This window comes from Macrosteles quadrilineatus, unplaced genomic scaffold (genome assembly GCF_028750875.1).
Source record: "Macrosteles quadrilineatus isolate MER2022 unplaced genomic scaffold, UCM_ALF_1.0 Scaffold_3__2_contigs__length_128488019, whole genome shotgun sequence".
Classification (NCBI taxonomy): Eukaryota; Metazoa; Arthropoda; class Insecta; order Hemiptera; family Cicadellidae; genus Macrosteles; species Macrosteles quadrilineatus.
This window is the reverse complement of record NW_026542596.1, coordinates 23580537-23602000: the sequence shown is the minus strand read 5'-3', so window position 1 is coordinate 23602000 and position 21464 is coordinate 23580537. Positions and strand designations below refer to the sequence as shown.

The 21464-nt window shown below is 33.9% G+C and overlaps 1 protein-coding gene across 3 annotated transcripts; it reads right to left on the bottom strand.

Annotated features, from left to right (window-relative positions):
* Positions 1 to 21146, bottom strand: LOC128990542 (uncharacterized). Of its 3 annotated transcripts, XM_054412950.1 has the most exons (12): positions 20918 to 21145; positions 17229 to 17261; positions 16515 to 16577; positions 15909 to 16239; positions 15635 to 15770; positions 15066 to 15160; positions 13361 to 13473; positions 12329 to 12440; positions 9929 to 10048; positions 6626 to 6729; positions 5720 to 5842; positions 1 to 302 (listed from the first exon to the last, which is right to left on the bottom strand). In XM_054412950.1, the coding sequence occupies exons 1-11, from the start codon at positions 20993 to 20995 to the stop codon at positions 5726 to 5728; spliced, it is 1302 nt and encodes a 433-aa protein (XP_054268925.1). In that variant the 5' UTR covers positions 20996 to 21145; the 3' UTR covers positions 1 to 302; positions 5720 to 5725. The 3 variants fall into 3 exon arrangements, 2 of the variants coding, with proteins under 2 accessions (XP_054268925.1, XP_054268926.1); XR_008490539.1 differs by lacking the exon at positions 6626 to 6729 and having other exon boundaries at positions 20918 to 21146; XM_054412951.1 differs by lacking the exons at positions 5720 to 5842; positions 6626 to 6729.
* Between the last annotated feature and the right edge of the window lie 318 nt (positions 21147 to 21464).

Below are 21464 nucleotides of genomic sequence, written 5' to 3'. Positions count from 1 at the left end.
GTAGAGTTGCGACCCGCACTGCAGCATGGCCTGTTTTTTCTAGTGGGGCCTTGATACAACCAAACATGTGTTATAATTTATAACCTAACAGTAAACAAGAAAAATAATGAACAACTTATTTATTACATTTGTTGCTAACATAATTATTTTAATAACAACCATTACTCTCATTAAAAGAGCACTATATACACTTATGTATACCTAGATATTGTATTGGAAGGGTATTAACCATACACACAGGTTTAGGTTTGGTAAGGAAGTTGAAGACTTGAATATTACGTAGCTAGTTGCTCACGTGACTCCTGAAACAAGACAGAATTGAGAATTATTCAAGTTACCAATAATAAGTAAATTTACCAGATAATTGGATATTTATAGTTGGGTGTAGGTTATTTTTGAGAGATTTGTTGGGAAATCTATTAACTGGTAGGGCCTATATAAAAATGTAATTGTGTCCGTCTATGTGGATATTATATTACTCAATCACATAAAAACTACTGATCCGACTGGGCTTAAATTTTACAACAATATGGTTACTAGGCCTTTAAACCAAGGAACCGTTTAGTAGGCCTACTATTCACATTTAAATTCTTGCGATAAGGTTACCTATAGAATTTAAAAATTCTTACCCTTAAGGGCCCAAGGTGCTCTCAAAGGTCAATTTCCCCCTATAGTCAGGTTGGGTAACAGGAAAATATTTCAGTTCTGGCAGACAGGCTGCAATTTTAGGTGGTTATAGTATACAAGTTTCTGAACCTAAAACCGCCCAGACCCCAATTTTTAAGGACCTCGGTCGTCCGTAATGACGTCATCAAAATGGCAGCCGTAAGAGGATGTCGAGTCCCCATGAATTGGCTATAACGACCGAATGCCTGAACCGATTTTCATGAAATTTGGCACACAAGTGCTTGAATACATTATCTCGGCCTGGGTTGAAAATGGTCAAGCTTCATCAAGTCATTTCAAAATGGCGTCCATTCAAAACTAAAAAAAATATGAGGAAAATAATTGTGAATTGTTTTATACAGGGTGAGTTTTAAATGAGTTCCCCTCCCTACTTTTTTTATACATTTCTTAAGATATCAACTTTGAACCATGTCAGATCATTGTAGAGTAGCAAGTACTTCATTTCGACTAGTTTTTATTTTATCCGTTTTTTGTTATCAAGCTTTCTTGATAAAATATAACAATTATTTTGATTTAAAATGTCAATATTTCAAAAACCAAACATGACAATGAAAAACGGATTGCGGCATTGAATTCAACATAATAAAGTAGTTCAAAATGATGGGTCACAACACCCCCTTCATTTTTAAAATAATTTATCACATTTCAAAATGGCGGATCCAAGATGGCGGCTGAAAAAAATACATCTGTCATAACCGAGTGAAAATAGGTCAACAATGAATGGTGGTGTCCACTTATCTTTATCTAGCATTTTGAGATTATGGCCTTAGTTTGTAAATGCACAATGTTATAATGGACTAAAAATAAAGTTATAAAAAGTTCTCGTAACTTTAGAATGGATCAACATTTTTTTAAACGGATTGCAGCATCGTATTCAGCGTAAAAGTTTTGTTTGAAACGGTGGGTCACATCACAACCCTATCTTTACATTTGAAAAAATATTTTGTATCCAAAATGGCGGATCCAAGATGGCGGCCAAAAATGTAAACCCAGTCAAAATGAAGTACTTGCTACTCTACAATGATCTGACATGGTTCAAAGTTGATATCTTAAGAAATGTATAAAAAAAGTAGGGGGGAACTCTTTTAAAACTCACCCTGTATAAAACAATTCACAATTATTTTCCTCATATTTTTTTTTTAGTTTTGAATAGCCACCATTTTGAAATGACTTGATGAAACTTTACCATTTTCAACCCAGGCCGAGATAATGTATTCAAGCACTTGTGTGCCAAATTTCATGAAAATCGGTTCAGGCATTCGGTCGTTAAAAATTAACATTCAAGCAAATGATTTTATTGATAGATCTTTATAAAAAAAATCCATTTCATATCTGTTTACATCTTGTATAAACAGTAGGAAAATGATTAGATTTACATAATTTGAATAGGTTTTTGTTACAATTTGAAAGTAAATCGCATATGTTTGGATTAGGCCATAATATACAAAATTTTTTCTTCCAAAGAAAGAACTTTATGCACACATTTTTACAAATTAAAGGTAATAATGTTTACACCATTTGCTTTACAATTTCCTGATCATATTTTACCAGACCACCTATTTCATAAATCCTGATGGTTCTTACTCAACGATAGCATAGACTAACCAACACAAGTAAACTTCTCATCCCATTGTAAATTTTGAAGCTCATTTCCGTGTCAAGATCATGTACACTGGACGCTGGATTGCCACTATGGGTGCGTGCCAACGAAATTTTGTTTCTATTATTTTAGAGTTAATTTCTTGATTTATGCTTCACTGTTTGGTTATATAACTAAGGGACGAGTTTGGTATTGGTCAAACGAGGTTTTAAATGACTGAAATAACAAGAAACAAATTATTAAAATAAACACTACCTTTACAGTGCACCATGTAGAATTAAAAATAAAATTGGCTTCAGCTGTTTTATAAGGGTGAGAAATCTACCAAGGGATTTGTTTTATCTATGGCAATAGCTGATATATTTACACAAGTCTAACTGCAATCTATTATATTATTAAAGTGATACAATCAAATTTTATGTAAACGGTTAAGGCCATTTACCAAATAAAAATATAGGCATAAGGCATATCAAAATGAAGCTTAAGAGAGTGTAGATTTGCTGAAAAGTATTGATATGGACGAACTCCCTAAGGGCTCTGCCCCACAGGCTGATTTCCAAAGGGCTACGCCTTGCATGTTTTGGAAGTTAACGTTATTCGATTAATTTAGTGAACAACAGCTGGCCAATGCAATTAACAATAGTTTGTTTGCTTACATTTTTGTTTACTTATATTTTATTATTTACTTTTATGTTCTTTCTTAAAAGAGGTGCGGTGAATGGACAGTGAAGCTATTTCTAGCTGTTTAATACAAGTGAGTGAGTAAAGGTGTTCGAAACACGATGAATATGAGATTAACAAACCATGTATGTTGTTCGTTTCAAGATGTCATCACCGATCTTTTACAGGTCATTTCATTGAAAAGTATTAAAGTATAAAAGACGTCGTGATAGAGAGCGAAGAGTTCAAGTACAACTGTAACCACCTCGGCCACCTAAGGTATGAAGGTTTCACTGTTTTTAACATCCATTCAGATGACAATTTCTCGAACTTGGGCCCTTTAAATGAAATATAAAGTCAAAGTTGTTTAATTAATTTAATGGTGACTTCTGTAGACCCGTGAATTCAAGAGTAGAACCTCTTGTTATATTATTAAAGTGATACAATCGAATTTTATGTAAACGGTTAAGGCCATTTGCCAAATAAAAAAAAAGGCATATGGATCATCAAAATGAAGCTTAGAGTGTGTAGATTTGCCGAAAAGTATTGATATGGAATTTCCTAAGGGCTCTGCCCTACAGGCTGATTTCCAAAGGGCTACGCCTGGAATGCTTCCAAAGTTTTAATAATTTAATTTAATTTAGTTAATGAAACAGCTGGTCAGTACAATGAACTCGTGTTTGTTTATTTACTCGAAAAGATGTTTGTGACACTTTATGTAGATTGAGGAGAGTGTTATGGTTTTAAAGAAAGGTTGTATACGTTTTGTAAAGTATTGCTCAAAGTTTCATTTTGTAATTTATATAGTAAGTTACATGTAAAGAGGCTTGACTAAAATTGAGAGTTATGGTATAACATGTTTTTGTCATGAAGCATCAATATGAAGCAATCGATGCTATTGCTACACTAAGGTATGTTGTCATACTCTTTTGGATCAATTAACATTAAAAGTAGGGGTTTGAAAGTAATAAGGTTTACACTTTTAAATCAGTTTATATTTTCAAAATAAATCATAGAGTTACTGTATTTGAAAACAAACATTAGCACCACTTTAATAGCTCTCTAGGTCACACTTTCTTCCCGTTGCAAAGCACGGGTATAGCAGCTTGTAAGCAAGTTACACTTATACGCTTACTCGTACGATGGACAGGTACTCTGAGCGCTAAATAATAAAACTGTTGTTGAGAAATTATTTTTGTTGGAAATGGAAACTTGGAATAAAATGTAAAAGTGGAAACAGAAATGAAAGCAAGATTCAGAATACATCCTAGTTCACAAGCCATATTTTAAATTAGTGCGGAATTCAAAGGAAATGTAAGGTTCAAAGGATACGATGTAAGGTAAATAAATTCAACTATTACAAACAATTTGTTGTCAAGTCTTGAGCTAGGGAACTATTAATTTATGAGCCAGACTTATTTTAAATAAAAATATAAATTCCAGCTTTGCTCTGGAAGTCCTGCAGTCTGTGGTTAACCTTAAAAACTATTCAAACTATGTCCATATGTTAAGTTGTAAACAAAGGGAATTGAGTTTGATATAATGTCAACAGATAGCGCCACCATTCCCAAACTTTAGCCCTTAACTGTACTTAAGTGATGCCCTTTCTTAACATTCTGAGACTATTTGCACATCTACATGAAAATGCCTTTAATTTGACACCTCAAATGTAAATATCCGTCAAGCCGTTATCGTGTTATGACTGTGAAAAGAAAACTGATTGCGTATTAATACATAGATACCTGGGTCTTCCACTAACCACCACTAAATCACCCACATTTCCTGTCGTACCTCAAATTCAATTGAAAAGAATCTAGCTACCTCACTAAAGTGCACAATAATACCTTAGCTACATATCACAGCCAGTTTTTATGTTATTTAATATATCTAATTAATACATAGTGAACAGAGAAATAATTATGTGAATGGACTTATTCTGATTCGTAATAGTAACTAGATGTAGCTAACGTGAATTCAAATATTAATTATATAAAATTTGGAAAATTGATCACGAGACCACGACCATTTGGTAAACCTAAAAAACTGTAAATTTAAAATTCCCATGTTATTCTCATGGAGAAGTAAACTGTTGTAGTTTGCTTGTTTATGAACATATTTTGATAAAATTTGGAAAATGCATTTATTTCTTACTAAACTATTACCGTAACAATAATAAAAATAAAAATAAACACTTTTACCCTATTTTTGAACTTCTGGGATCTTTTGCTATCTGGTTAGCTTTGATATTGTTGTATTTTGTTGCCTTTAACAATAAAAATTTAATTAAAAAACATGAAAAAATAGTAGCCTTTAGAACCTCTAACAAATTAGATAAGCTTATAAATACTAAAGGAACAGATGATGATGCTAACAATAGTAACAAGAGAACCGTAGTATATAAATTATCCTGTAACGACTGCAATAAACGTTACATACTCAGGTTAAACAGGGCGGTCCTTTGAGAAAAGATTTAAAGAACACATTCCAAAAACAAAAACAACCAATATGAAAAAATCTAATTATGCTGAACATCTGGTAGCAAACAACCAAAACAATACAAATCTGGAAACCAACTTAAAACACTTATTTGCAACAAAGGCAAGATCATGAGAGCTCTGGAACAATTCTAAATTTACGAAGCCGCAAATACAATCCCCAGGAATCAGAAGGCAGTTACAGGTATTTTAACCATTTTACAATATTATTGTCAACGTTATTCAGATTAAACAACACAACATGAAGAGTAGTATCCATCAAAAATCACAATCTAACCTCTAATCAAGATGCAGTCTCTGCAGAAGATTGGATAAAGGCCACAAAATCTTTTATCACTTTAATACAGTCCGAAAGTTTTTTCTCTCTTGAGTGCAGCTCGTCCAAATTGTCCGTTTGACTCTGGAAAAAATACAGTAAGTGCACTGTTTTTTAATCCCACTTAACAATAATCCTAACTCACAAGTAGCAGCAATAGATTTATATTTAAAGATTGACATTTGAGAGCCACATTTTAAAAATGTAATGTATTTTTAATGGACGTATAAATATTGAGAACTAAATACCCTATACAAATAAATTAAGGAAAACTTATTTAACAACAATTTTAAACATAATCATTTTACTAAGCAGTAAAAAATTTTTTACTGGCTGGATTTTGAAGATTTTGATGTTTTTGACAAAACAGATTGTTTCTAAAATTTAAAGCTATACCCAAATAAAAGGTCTAAGGCAAACTTTGTTCTTCACACTAAACTTTCCATGTCTCCATTAGACAGCTGAGTGATTATAGTGCTCGTCTGGATATCAAAGTGTTGCCTGCAATCTGCTTATTTAGAGATTGTTAAATCCGTGATTCTGAGAAAAGTCTGACAATTGAACCAAGCTGTCCTTGATCTTGGATAGAGAAACAGCTGATCTTAGTCAGTAACAAAGCTTAACTCACTCATATAACAACTTACACACCCTGGTGTGTCTGTTTAATCATTATAAAAATCCAATCTAATCTACATTAGGGTTTCAAATACTTCGTAGCTAACATTATTTAGCTAGACATAGAAGAGAACAATTAATCACTATCCAGGAAGAGATCACCACCAAGTTTCTCATTTAAAACTATAATATATTTGAGTAACAGGCACAAGCATTACCAAAATAGCAATACCATTAACACCTGTTACTCACCACAAGACTCGAGCTAACGTCCTTTGCCTTCTCACGTAGTTCAGCTACTGTCTTGTGTAGCTCTTTGTTTTTGGTCCTCAACTCTTCAACTTGTTTCTTTTTCTCTGTAACATAGTCTTACAAGGATAGAAACTTTTGTAAATGTCGCTGTTATATAGTGGCCCAACTGAACTGAGTTCTATGCTAGATTTTTAACGTGTCCCTTTTATGAAATAATTTTTGCAATCATGATTCTAAATTCACTAACATAGGATTCAACATAGGATTTGTCAGGTAATACTTCAAAAAGTGTGGCAAAGCAGTTGCATTTTTTCCTACAGTCATCCGACTAAGTAGGCTTCCTTGCACTGATTATAGTACAAAAATCTGCTAAATGCTGCATTTACTTACTTTGGCGCACACTTTTTACTTTGTCGCATACCAGTATTCCAACCAAACAACACAAAACCACGTGCTTTTATTAGGCGCAAAATAAATGAAAACCATTAACATAAATTTAAAATATTTAGAAAGCCTACTGAAAACAATATCATCCCAGCAAATTCAAATCATCCCTCGCAACACAAAATAGCAGCATTCTATTCCTATATTAGACTTATTAACATTCCTATGGATAACGAAGACTTTCTTGAAGAAAAAAAACATATTACAAAATTAGCAAAGAGTCATGGATATAGCAGCAAAACAATAGAAAAAATTATATAAAAAAAACAGACGGATAAAACCAACATGTCGAAAAAGAGAAAAGAAATGAATTATGTCTACACACAACTACACATTTAACAAAGTATAAAGGAAAACAACAACCAAAATTATAAATCATCATACAGAACAAGAAACAATTAATTTGATTAATAAATTTTCACAACCAAATAATAAAACAAAAGACAAATCTGTCATATACAAATTAAACTGCAGTTCCTGCTCAAAACTCTATATTGGCCAAACAGGACAAAATTTTCAAAGTAGGTTCAAAGAACATATTCAAGCCATTAAATCAAACAACAAAACCACACAAAAATCTACATTTGCAAAACACATCCTTTCTCCAAACCATACATGTAAAAATTAAACGAAAACATTACCATACTAGACATTGTTAACAAAGAAACCAAAATGAACAAAATTTCCACATATACAAACACTACAAGACGGTAGAGACAACGTTTTAAATATAGTACACAGACACACACAAACCACTAATCCTACATTTAACAAAACCCCGCTGCAGTAAACCTGCCGAATATGCTAATTTCCATTTATGAATTGATTTGAAATTAAATCAATTTAAATAACATTAAATTAACAATTACCTAGGTTTGCTAATACAGGAAGTCTAATAAAGTGTGGTTTTATAGTAGTCTAAAATATTAATAGCTTAGTATAAATAAATAAATTTGCCAAGTTTGATCAAAATATAGGTATCCATAAACAAGCTAACTACATCATTTTAGCATATTCTCCGTAAGAATAACATGGGAAATAAATTTACAATTTTTTTTAATTTTCTGTTACCAATAACCGTACAAAAACACTTTGATATACTAAATTATTTGTTTTTTTAAGCTCTTTAAACAGTAATGAAATGTATAACTAGGCCTAAATTTTAAAAGTTCAAAAAGGCCAGTATTTAATAAATTGTTTTAATCACAAGCGCTTTCGGAAACTATGTTTCCATCGTCAGGTTGTGTTTAAACTGGTACAAAAAGTAAATATTTACAATAGTAAATTAATTTAAAGTAAAGTTAAAACAGACGATGACAAGGATATTGGAAAATATAGGAAAAAATTACCTTTTAATTTGGATATATTACAGTAAATCTAGAGAGAAAGGTCTATTGTGTTTTGAGCGTGAAAAATGAGAAAAATCCATTTTTACCCCCATAAAACCCCACGTAAAACTCCATTCCCATGGTCCAATCATGCTAGTTTGCGAACTCATTCAAGTTTATCCCGCCTTACACCTTTAAACCAAATTTTATCAAAATCTGACAAAAATTACTCGAGTTATCGTGTTTACGGATACATATATAACTAACTATCTCTCTCTCTCTCTATATATATATATATACACACAACTCTAAAAATTTGAACGAATTGTGTTTTTGGCCTCTGGGGACATCAAAATGAAAAAGTAAATTGGTCCAGGGTCTATGTCTTACCGTGCCACCTATGGTAATAGCTACTTTCCTGTAGGGAAATTCGCTAAAATTATAAGTACAGTAGACTCCCTCTTATCCGGACACCTTTTAACCGGACATCGGTTTAACCGGACTACACTCGGCGGAAATTACATCTCTTTAACCAGACAATTTTTATCAGCACATCCGTTTAATCGGACTAGATCGGCAGGAAGTGGGATATACTAAAACAAATTAGCCAAGTTTGATCAAAATATGTTTATTAACAAGCAAACTACAACATTTTACAATATTCTCCATATGAATAACATGGAAATTTAAAATTTAGTTTTTTTAATTTTCTCCGTTACTTACCAATAACCGTACAAAAACACTTTGATATACTAAATTATTTGTTTTTTAAGCTCTTTATAAAGTTACGAATGGAGTTTTTGGCCCCTGGGGACATCAAAACGAAAAAGTAAATCGGTCCCGGGCCTAGGTCTTACCGTGCCACCTACGGTAATAGCTACTTCCCTATAGGAAAATTTGCTAAAAAAATTCTGAATTCAGGTTGTCTTTGTCTATAAAACCTCGGTTGGTGTCACTAAAGACAAAAGAAACTGCAAACCTCTTCAAAATGGAAATTCCCTTTTTTTACATAAAATATATGCCAGAAAGCAACCCACTCCAACCAGTAGAAGTCCAATATCGAGTATTCTACGACCCAACTGTTTTAGATTGATTTTGACAACTTTGAGGAGATTAAGGTCTGTTAATTATCGTACTTTATCAAATGTTATTATTGTGTTTTATGTTTTTATTTATTTTATCCATTATTCTTTATTATGGACAAATAGAATAAATATAGACTGTCAAAGGAAGGTTCCGGCGCCCACCGCTAGGAGTGCTGTGTAGTAACGGCGCACACCGCTGCAGGCCGCAGGAGCCGTATGCGAACAGCAGACGCTGCAGCCGTGTGCGCCGTTACTACATGGCAAACCTAGCAGTGGACGCCAGAACTTATGCTAACCGCAGCACGGCTGACGATATTTATTCTATTTGTCTATGGTATTAATTGAAATAAATAAAAGTTAATAAGTTTCCATCTGTCACAAGTTATACATATACCTTGTAAATATGGCAGTAAACATGTATATTTCAGTAAATATGTTATCATTACCTTCTATGAGAACACTGTTGGGTGATGGGGGTGCCTGGTGAGTACAGGCTGGACAGATGCGGTTGGATACACAGAATGTATGACAACCTGTCTGACAAATTTGGCATTCTCTCAGCTCTCCTAAGCAACAAACAAAACTCTTCAATAATCAACAGCTTCAATTCAACTAGTTAGTTTAACAGAAGTTAAAAATTCTATGACTGTGGTGAACGAAGTACAGCATGGTATGAGTAAAAATTTGTCAATTATGGTAAAAGTAAAAAATTTGTTGTGAGAAATATAACTTGATTGTCACAATTGCTCTAAGACAGTTTAAAATGATAGGTTGCCTATTTTTTGTTAATGAACTGTCAGAATTATATTGGCTGGAATCAACTTGTAAATAATTTAGGCCTACTTTAAAAGTACTGTTAGAGCGCGGGACTTCAGTCCCTGAGGTCCCGGGTTCAATCCCTGCCAAGTCACCAATGGATTTTATCTAAGTGATAATGCGCAACCCCTTGGTCTAGCCTGAAGTAATGTGAAAAAAATCCCAGGCTCGTGCCTAGCGTCCTAGGAAAAAAAAACTTTATAAGTACTACCTATCTATGGCTGTAAAAACATTCAGAAAATATAGTAACAACATGGAAATCCCTTTGCAGTTAACATACACTCCAAGTTAATTGTTAAGTTAGTTTGTCATGTTAAATATCAAGGTAGATGACAGTGGTCCCAATTTACAGATGGGGACTAGTATTTGCATCTTTTTCTGCTACCCTGTGGAAAAAAAAATAGAATTTCTAGTAACAATTACAAGTTATTCATCAACTAGTTTTTAATGTATTTGTGTAGAAACAAACAATGAGTTTGAAGAATGTAGCAAAATGCCTGAAGCGCTGAAACTCACTTAATTGATCCACTTGTACTACCACTTTCACCTGACTATTACTTAGAGATGGACGGGTCCCAAAACTTCATGAAATTAAAAAAAAAAAAAAATTCCGGATTAACAGCACAGGAATACATGTGAATTGGGATTTTATCGGCACAGGATTTGAACTGATTGTCGACGATTTTGCCGCATCGCAAATGGCAATGGCTGTTTTCACGACCGTGGGAGATATCACCAGTATGGCAACTGACGATGATTATGTCTCCGGGGTTACAAGAGAAGTTCACAACAGTTCAGCGAACACGGGAGGCAATGACGATGTCTCTGTAATCGCGGGAGATGTTTAAGGTGACACTGCAACCGAGCGACATGTTGACGATCGCCCCTTGACCGTGATTCATGATAAAGATGATACCGTGAACGCGGAATATGTCAAAGATCGCGCCGTGACAGCGCGTGTGTTCGGAGACATGTCGGCGATGGTATCATGACCGCGAGACATGTCGGCGATGGTGCCGTGACCGTGTGAAGTTCATGATGGCGCTGCGAACGTGAGTCATGTTGACAATGGCGCTGTGACCACGAGACATGATGAGGATGGTGCCTTGACTGGGATACAAGTTCACTATGGCGCCGTAACCGCGAGTCATGTTGAAAATGGTGCCATGACAAGTTCGGTGGTGACACGAATGCGGGACATGTTGATGATGATTCCGCGACCACGGGACAAGTTCACAATGACGCCTCGAACGCGGGACATGGAGACTACGGCACTGTGACCACGAGGCGGGTGTCTACCAGATTTCTCAAATGAAATTCCCCACTTTTCTTTATCAATGTTTTTTATCCTGACCAACTACTCGGTCCATTTCCCTTATTACACCTTTTTCCGTCTCATGGTACCATGGTAATCATGGCACCATGTCAACAGTTCTCGCAGTCACTCGCCATCATCAACATGTCTCGTGGGTATGCTACCATTGTCAACATATCTCGAAGTCACAGCATCATCGTCAACATGTCCTGCAGTCACTGCATCATCATCAACATGTCTGCGGTCAAGACATCATCGTCGACCGATGCGATGAGGTGAAATCAGCGACGATTAGAATGAAATGCGTTCCAAGAAAATCCTGTATTGAATGTAACCCCGCCCCAATGAACGGGAATATATTAATTCTGAAAATTTACTAAAGTCTTGGAAACAGTCCATCCCTAATTTTGAAGGGTTGGATTATTCCTGACCTAAGGCCGAAATTCATTACTTTTTCACTACCTTGCAAAATTTCCAACTTTCACGGGATTCCCGAATGGTAGACACCCTGACGAGGCACATGCTGACGATGGCGCCGTGACAAGTTCACGATAGCGCCGTGAACGCTGGACATGTTGACAATGGCCGTGACCGTAAGACATATCAACATGTCCAAGATGGCATAGACAAATAGAATTAAATACGATGTTGTCGTGAACGCGGGTCTTATAGCTACACTGAACATCGACCAACAGAGCTTTATTACAGGACTGACCTGGTTTCCGACAGACAAAGCACAGATCAGAATCGCTAAGAGGAGTTTCACAATCTCGTACTGAATACTCTCCCTCTGCTTCAGGCTCTTTTAGTCGGGAGCGTTTCTGCAACTGAGGTCAAAAAAGTCAGAAACATCAATAACGATACCAATAGTAACAAGGTTGAAATACATTTTGTACTATCGAAGTAACCTGTTTTTCAGAAAAGCGACCAAGTTTTTGAATCTACAGATTTATTCTCAAGCAAAGTCTAAAGTTTAAAATCCTGATATTTAGAAGAGTCACCGAAAAAAAATAACAATGCTGATAGCAGACATGTGGCTGTACACATATGTATAGCATCATGTTTAGCTGGCAGATCCGCAGATTAATAAAAGTGTAATTAACTTATAGATAAAGATGGTTAATCAACACAATCACCTTACAGATTACAGTGTGGCAGTAAGTTGCATTGTGCTACAGAAATACAAAATTTTCAGACAAATATAAAAATAATGTTTTTACTACTAATTATGGTTTATACTTATACTTTTAATTGAAAAGGCGACCATATGAAGGTAGGTATTTTAGTTTTTGCCAGTAACAGAATTTATACAGAATTTATATACAGTAGACTCCCTCTTCTCCGGACACCTTTTAACCGGACATCGGTTTAACCGGACTACACTCGGCGGAAATGACATCTCTTTAACCGGACAATTTTTATCAGCATATCGGTTTAACCGGACAAGTGGGCGGAACTGAAACGACTGTTCTCGTGGGAAATATTTGAGACCAGTGATCACGTGTCTAAATACAATGCTCTCCTAAATTTAAGTCAAATATTTGGGTTACATAACAAGTTTTTGGGGACGACAGTTTAACCGGAAAACCCGTTATCCTGACTGGCCTCGGTCCCGAGGAGTCCGGATAAGAGGGAGTCTAGTGTAGTAGTAATTTGAAACTCAGCTTTCGTTGAAATTTTAGTTTTATATAAAAATGCTGTGTTTTAAGTAAGATACCTACTGAAACTACTGAAAGGTATCATTTACCGTGGTCAGCTCCCATAGATCATCGTAAAGATGGTGATGACTGTTTACCCTTCTTCTTCTCCTTTCACTCTTTTTCTTGATAATTTTATTGAAAGTTTCTTTAGTGATTAGACCTGTAGAAAGAAATCTAAATTAAAAAAAAAATAGCAAACCAAAATCATGACTTTAGATATTCCTCTCAAAGTTAAACATAAGTTATATTAAGGAACCATATAATTAATTTTCATTTACTTTTAGTACGGTAAACCCCTTTTATCTGCAACCTGTTAAGCATAAAACATTCAAATCAATTGCAACATTAATCAAATTGGCAACATGAACTGAAGCCAGGGCACAACTAGTTGGTAACCGCTGTGAAGGTAAAGTTCAGAAACAATTGTCAATTATCTTATCTTAAGAAATAGATTTGTTGTAGGCCTATACATACAGTTCAGATTTCAAGATTAGGGGAATTTAAATAAACGGTATCAGCAATGTGACACATACTTTCTCCCATTAGCTTGTCGACAACCTTTATCATTTTATAGGGAAAATCACAAAAGTTCCAATACTTTTGATCCGTAATATATACAGCAATGATTTTGTACTATTTTGTTTAGAATCGTAAGGGTCATAACATACAAATTTCAATCAAACCCAGCTTTTACAAAAATCAGATTTTCTGTTTTTTAGGTGGTTTTTTAATGGGAAAATAATATAGCCTTAGAAGTTGTAACAGCTTTTGAACCACAATTTTTACAGCAATGGGAGTCAGGCTATACCATTTTAGCATACTAAACTTTTATCAAAATCGTTCAGGCCATTTTTTAGAAAATTTGATTTTTTTGTTATTTTATGGAAAAATTGCCATTAAAAATTAAAATTAAAAAAAAGGAAAATAACGCCTGGAGATACCATGGGTTAGTAGTTAGTACCCAAAACGGGTACTAATGGGGAGGCCCAAAACGGAGGCCCAAATATCTACTCAAACCTCAAACTATAAAATGTTGACGAAATCAATACTTTCTATCTATTGAGCTCTTTGGGATAAACTTCAATGCAATCTTTATAACACTTAATCTCACTAACGGCTGAACATATTTTAGCCAAACTTACCAAGGTTGTTTTGTCAAATATTTGGATGGTTTAGACGCTATGAAAGCAATCCTAGTTAACTTATTTACACACAAGACGACAACACCTAATTATTAATAGTATAATTGGTTATTTTGTACTACGGAATAGGGGGAGAAAGTAAAAATAAATAAAAGTAAAACCCACTGTTAAATGTTACTGTGAATCGAAATGGCCTTTAAATGGTAATAAATAATTAACAGCAAAAATAGGTCACCAGAAACGGCCTCCTCTCCTTTTTTTTGGAATCAAGTTTTTATTGTAATCCTATTAAATGCCTTAAATTTATCCTCAGTAGCATATAGTGGATGTCTCATATTTACTGTTACTGTACCAGTAGAATTCTTATTATAAACACCATTTGGATGCTAAGTTTATGGATATATATTAGTAGATATGTAGGCAGACATATCCAAACGGTCCTACTACTAGGCCAACATTAATCATAACGATTTAGAGGGAAACGACATAATGTTGGCGTCCATCCATACCAACACAAAAATATTAAAACATCGTAGGAATTGTAGAGTTAATTATGTGGTAAAAAACATGTATAGTCCTGTTAAAATGTAAAGAAATGTTGATTACTTACCTAAAGCTAGAGCAAAGTCTACTTTATTTTCTTGTTCTGATGTTTGTTGGGATATCAAGGAATCCGAAGACTCTTCAGAAGAACTACTTAAAACACTGTAACAGACCGTAAAAAAAACTTATAGTCCAAACCACACAATTAAAGAATGTGAAGTTGATTTGATACCATCAGGAAAAAGTTTTGGCTTAAGGTTTGTATAGACACAAAATAAAATAGGCTTCTACAATATTCAATACATCTTTGAAATGTTTAATTTGCATTATTTTGGCTTACACATTTAAGTTTGAAATGATTACCTACTGTATAAGGGTAATAGTTTTTTATTTCTGATATTGGAAAGTAATTAGAGAATTATATCGATCGTGCTGCAGTAAAGTTGAGTTAAAAAAAGGTTACACATAGCCTCTCAACAGCACACTAATTGGTGTTCCCTTTATGATAAAAACAAAAAAAAAAAACTTTATGGAATTGTAGAGAACATATTTTGGTTTAGTTATTGTTTTAACATTTAATCTACAACATGGAAATTTAACATAAAAACTCTGACTAATTCTAAAGCGAGCACTCACTCTAAATTCTTGGTCCGAGCAGGAACAGGTGAGCTTGGTCTTGGGGTGACCTGAAGAGTAGATTTAGGCCGTTTACCTGGACTTGAGTTGTGGTAGGGTTCACTTGCTGGTCGTTTCGCACCTCTCAGCTCAAATTCTGTAGGATAACAATCACAGTTTCAGTTTCATAGCATTCAAAAGCCTTTTAGAGCTTTCATAGCCAATTCAACCACTAAAAGTTATTTTTGAATATGTAGACCTAAAATGTGGAAATACCACATTTATGTCAACTTACCTGTATTTCCGTTGATGGTGACCGGCGACTGACAAGGAGGGGTCCGATTCTCCTCACTTGAACTGTCCACCATAGGTTGTCTCTCTTTTGGCAACACATTGTTTCGATCACAGTTATCACTGTCACTAGCATTGGAGGTCACAAACGACCTATCCCTGTTGGCAGCTTTTTTGAGAAGGGACCTGTTGAGGTCTGAGTTTCTTTGCTTGATGCTGTATTTGTCATTTTCATTGCTGATCTTTATTTTTTCAAGATTATTTTCTTTCTTGTTGATATTTACTTTCAACTGAGAGGTCTTCAGTTCGTTTCGTAGCCGGCTAACTAATATTTTCTGGAAAGGAGAGATTGTTTATCAACTTAAAATCTTATCAAACATAGATATCAAGGAGATAATTAATTTAGACTTGCCATTACATTATGGGTAGCTTAGATATAGTCTTGCTGTTTAATGCCTCACTTGGGGGTTTTAATTATTTATGAAAATTTAATATGATTAGGCCTACAATTTATTTTATGCATTAAAATTAAGTTAGGCCTACATCATTTTAAATTTAACAATTTGGATTGTACTCACTTATACACAAAACTTGCAAGAAAGAAAATTACCTGTGATTCTCCCAAACATATTATGTGCCGCTGAACTTCTTCTATCTGCTTCCTGACGTTTTCCTACAAATTTGATGAGTAATTAACATAAGTTATTGTTATGCAGTAGGCCTACATGGTAAGTAGTTTACATTGAACTGAGAACGACTTACAGGAGACTCCCTCTTATCCGGACACCTTTTAACTGGACATCGGTTTAACCGGACTACACTTGACGGAAATGACATCTCTTTAACCAGACAATTTTTATCAGTACATTGGTTTAACCGGACTAGATCGGCAGGAAGTGGGCGGTACTTATACAACTGTTCTAGTGAGATGATTTGAGACCAGTGATCACATGTCTAAATACAATGCTCTCCTAAATTTAAGTCGAATATCACCGTAAACGGTCCGTTTTAACGAGTTTTTGGGGACATCGGCTTAACCGGAAAGACCGTTATCTGGACTGGCCTCAGTCCCAAGGAGTCCGGATAAGAGGGAGTCTACTGTATATTAAATTGCAATCACTCACAATAGGACCAAAAAGAAATAATTTGTCAAATAAATAAAAGGCCATAAACTTAAAAAACCACAAAAAAAGTAAATTTTAATTTTTATATATTTATTAATAATAAACCAAGAAAATTAATATTTACATAGCGTAGGGCTACTCAATAGGTGGAAAGTAAAAATGTATTCAATTCAACTCAACACTTTATTATTATTACTTACGGAGGGGCTGACTTGCTGTCTAAGCACCAAGACCTGGAAAACAATATTTGTGATTAGGTACTTAGGACATATAAAATAGTAAACACATAGCACATAGTTAAAGTGATGGTTCTTGAACCAGGGATGACTAAAAAAAAAATACGTTTGACAGTTTGAACAATCTAAAAGGGTTTAGGATTTTTATAAATAAATCACCCTTAAAATTTCTTTTAGTTTTTTTTATAATTATTTAAAATTGGAACACTCAAATATTTGTACACAATCCATGTGTTATAAGTACTCCAAGACCAGGCGTGTGCACAGTGACCAACTGCTTATCAACAAAAGTAGATGACTAATCAAACCTTATCTAGCTTATTATTACAACATGTAGATTCCTCCAAGGGTTTCAGAAACATTCAATATTCTCAACAAGAAGAAAGAGTCTTGACAAATTTTTAGGGTGGCTAAAAGTAGTTTTTATTCAATGTAAAGTACGGAGTACAGTAAATAGAATCAGAAAATGTATAATGTAATGCTGAAATAGTACATCCAATTCAATTGATTAACTTTTTTTTAAGGACTAGTAGAAATCCATATATAAATCCCAAAGTAGGCTACGCATGAACTTTTGAGAAAACTAAAAATCACATCCATAAACCATGTACTTAAAATTTTCATGACGAGAAACCTTGAGCAAAACCATCCATTATTTCATAAATTGCCCTTTAAGGTTGTAATTCCTTTCTAAAGGGAACTTTCCATATACCTAATGTTAGAAATACATCAGCAGCTGTACTTATTTGTTTGTTATTCTTTCAATTTATTACCTTATTAAGATCAGGTGTGATTGTTTGTATTACTGTATTCTGTTATGTTTATTCACTTCAGCTTAACTTAACTAATCAATAGTTTTATTAATACTTAGAAGTCAAACGGGGTGAAACCCGTGGGTAACTGCTAGTTATAATAAAGCTTAAGTATCCGAAGATGTCTGTAAAAATTGAGAGACCAGTAAACGATGGAATGGCCTCTGGATCATCTGAATGAACTAAGTTATCAGAAGTTTAAATTAGCCTACTTGGTTAGGCCCTACTATCAAAACGATCCATAGTATCGTTAACACTAACACCCATCCACAACCCAAGAAACTGCTGTGGTATTTGTAAACTTACAAGGATCTCTTTTACATCAACCAGGTACCTAATTTAAGCCTCTATTAGGCCAGCAGTGAACATTTATTTATTTGAACATTGTTTTTCAAAATGTAGGTTGTCTTGTTTATTATCACAATTTAATTTGGGTCTAGTTCACATAGGTACTGTGTCATAACTGATGATCTACCGAGGCATTAAGCTTTAGCCTACAACCAAAATTGAACTATTTTACAAGGACCAAGTTAAGAAGTTAGAGTTGAAATAAATGTGAAACAAAAATTGTACGCAACAAGTTACTGTAACTTGAATGCTCAAAATGGCAACTTAGGCCCTACAGAGACATAAAACAAACTTAATTTACCGAGATACATTTATCTAAACCAATTAGTATGGTTCCTTATTTCAAAATTTTTTTAGAAGTTACGTATCTCACTTTCAAGAAATCACTTTCTTCTATCAAAATTTGAAACAAGGTGGAATACGTAGAAAAGGTTATAAGTTGGGGTTTATACAAATACAGGATTAACTTATTGCTATTTGCGTTACAGTAACTAAAAATAGTTCTTACAAGACAATGCCCCCAAGAGTTTGCTTTTGTATAACTGTACATAATGTAAGACAAATGTCTTGTAAAATTTTGCAAAACCTGTTTGTATACTTGGTTTTCTTGTAAAATTCCTGTCTCTTGTAAAAATATGTTTTTCGTACTTATTAATCTACCTTTGTAACTTAATACATTGCTACACATTTTTTCAAGCTCAGGTTGGCCGATGGACCCGAGACTACCTGAGGCCACCCCTCTAATACCTCGGCGCGTCTTTCCATCGGCCAACCTGAGTTTGACAAGTGGAAGTATTCTCGTAAGCACTCATAAGTTACCTTCTTTATTTTTGTAAAATTGTGGTCATTTAATTTGTATTGTGTAGGCATATAAGGATAGCTGGTAAGTTAACTTAATCCCTTGTACTATAACTATATTCTAACCTAATTATAACCTATAATATACCTAATGTACCTATAACCTAATTCTTGTACAAATTGGCTATGGGCGTTGAGATAAATGAAATGAAAAGAGGAGTTAAAATTAATTAGGCCTAAGTGTGTTGTTATTTCTTGGACGATTTAGCCTAAGCATTATTTGAAAAAATCAAAAAAAGGTTTAATGGTTAAAAACTAGGCTCCAATTGTCCTCCATCATTGGGTTTTCAATAAACGATCCTGACTATGGAACGAGCTGATCTTGTAGTCAGTAACAAAGCTGTCATCTCATCCAGTCAACCATGCATTGTTCACTCATGTTCACTTTAAAAACACACACGATGATGTATCGGTTTAGTAAAAATATTGCTATAGGCTATAACACTTATCTACCCAATAGTTACGCAGCATTTTAATTGAAACCACCTTTTCAAAACCCAAAATAAAATTATACTCACTCATTGTTCTTAAACTCTCATTAAAATTTTAATTTTATAACAAGGTTCTTTTAATGAAATTAAAAATAACTTAAACTTAAAATTTACTTCTGCAGAATTTACTAGGTATAACTAGGTACTTATGTATAACTTACACAACAAAACCCTGACAGTAAGGCTTGCTTGCAAACTTTGGCCTGTATAAATACCTAACTTGTGCTAAAGTTGTGTCATATGAGTCTACTGTCAAATATTCAAAAACACAGCTGATAATTCAAAACAAAATTAACATAATGACAGACAAAATATGCTGGAAGATAAGTTAACATCTTTTCAGCAGCATTCCTCAAGTACATGGATTGAGGTTAGGACCTAAATAAGGACAATTAATTGATGAACATATCTTAGCGAGCCTATAATTAGGCCCTAATAATTTTTAAATCATTTCTGTCTAAAGGGTTAAGTTGGGTAAATTGTATACAAGTTTCGGCTTTAAAGGCATAAAATGTACAATATGCTTACTTAAAAATTGTAACTAAAGTTACATGTAACTTAAACTTATTTAGTTTAATTTACCAATTTACTTATTGGTAAGATAACGTGTTGATAAAAAAAAAAAATACATTTAGAAAATCTGCAGTAGAAAACAAAGTTTCAAATGAATATCAAGATAGTTGGTGTGACTTAATTTTAATTAGAAATTTAACTTAATTGTAATTAAATACAAGTAAAAGATTTCCTTTAAACTGAGTTAGAGCCATATTAAGTTAATAATAATTATTTTGTATATATTTAAACAGTTTATGATAGAACGAATTAAAAACTTTTAATTCAAAGAGTAAAGTTTAAATCCAAATAAAAGAGGAGCAAGTTTATACATCTGTTCCAGCTTCCTCAACTTTGTTTGCAAGTAGTCATAAAGCAATAGCTCTGTAAAGTTCTCGGAGATAAAAATATCTTTCAGGTCTTTCGAAATACGGTTAATTATGTAAAAGAATAGTTAAAAGTTACACCAAGTTCTAAATATCCGATTATATTTTTGAAATATATTCAAACAATACAAACTCACTTTATAAGTGCAAAGAATTAGAATTTCTTAATCGTTAACCAACTTCTCTGTAACTTAAAAACAACCAACCTGATGATTCTGAATTGCCGTGATGAGTTCATTTTGTATCTTCACAATGTCGTTTTGCAAGGTCTCGGTTATGTCCATGGTTAAATAAAAATACAAATGAACAGCAAAATAATGCAGATGTGGAGAAAATCACAGTCCAGTTCACGATTCACACAACAGCCAAGTCGAACCCCTTCCACCTCAAGAGTCGCGGCCGTGGCCGTGCTTGTAAAGTCCTTGCAACAGATCCGCGCGCGCGCACTCTGCCACCACAACTCGAAACTAAAGCTAATTGATGCCGTTACGTCAATAACTTAGTTTTAGTAGTATTATCTCTTTGCATTTAGAACAGTCTTGATGATATATTTCCAAGTTTTATTTGGGTGGAATGGTAGTTAAGGATCTCAAAATAGCAAAGTAGCTGATCATATGGTATCATTTTACCAGATGTTCTTCCTCCTTAAAAGAAATCAATAACGTCAACTTATCAACACAAAAGAATCTAAAAAAAAAAATAAATCAAAATCGTGGTTATTTAAAAATCTAGGAGTCTTTTTACCATAGGAGT

Bases quoted from the DNA above. Each gene is read 5' to 3' on its own strand.
- LOC128990542 (XM_054412950.1), bottom strand. From the start codon at position 20,995: ATGGACATAACCGAGACCTTGCAAAACGACATTGTGAAGATACAAAAT. The intron at 17,262-20,917 runs GTTGGTTGTTTT...ATTGTTTTCCAG, and splicing joins CGGCAATTCAGAATCATCAG to GTCTTGGTGCTTAGACAGCA. The intron at 13,474-15,065 runs GTAAGTAATCAA...TTCTTTCTACAG, and splicing joins AGACTTTGCTCTAGCTTTAG to GTCTAATCACTAAAGAAACT.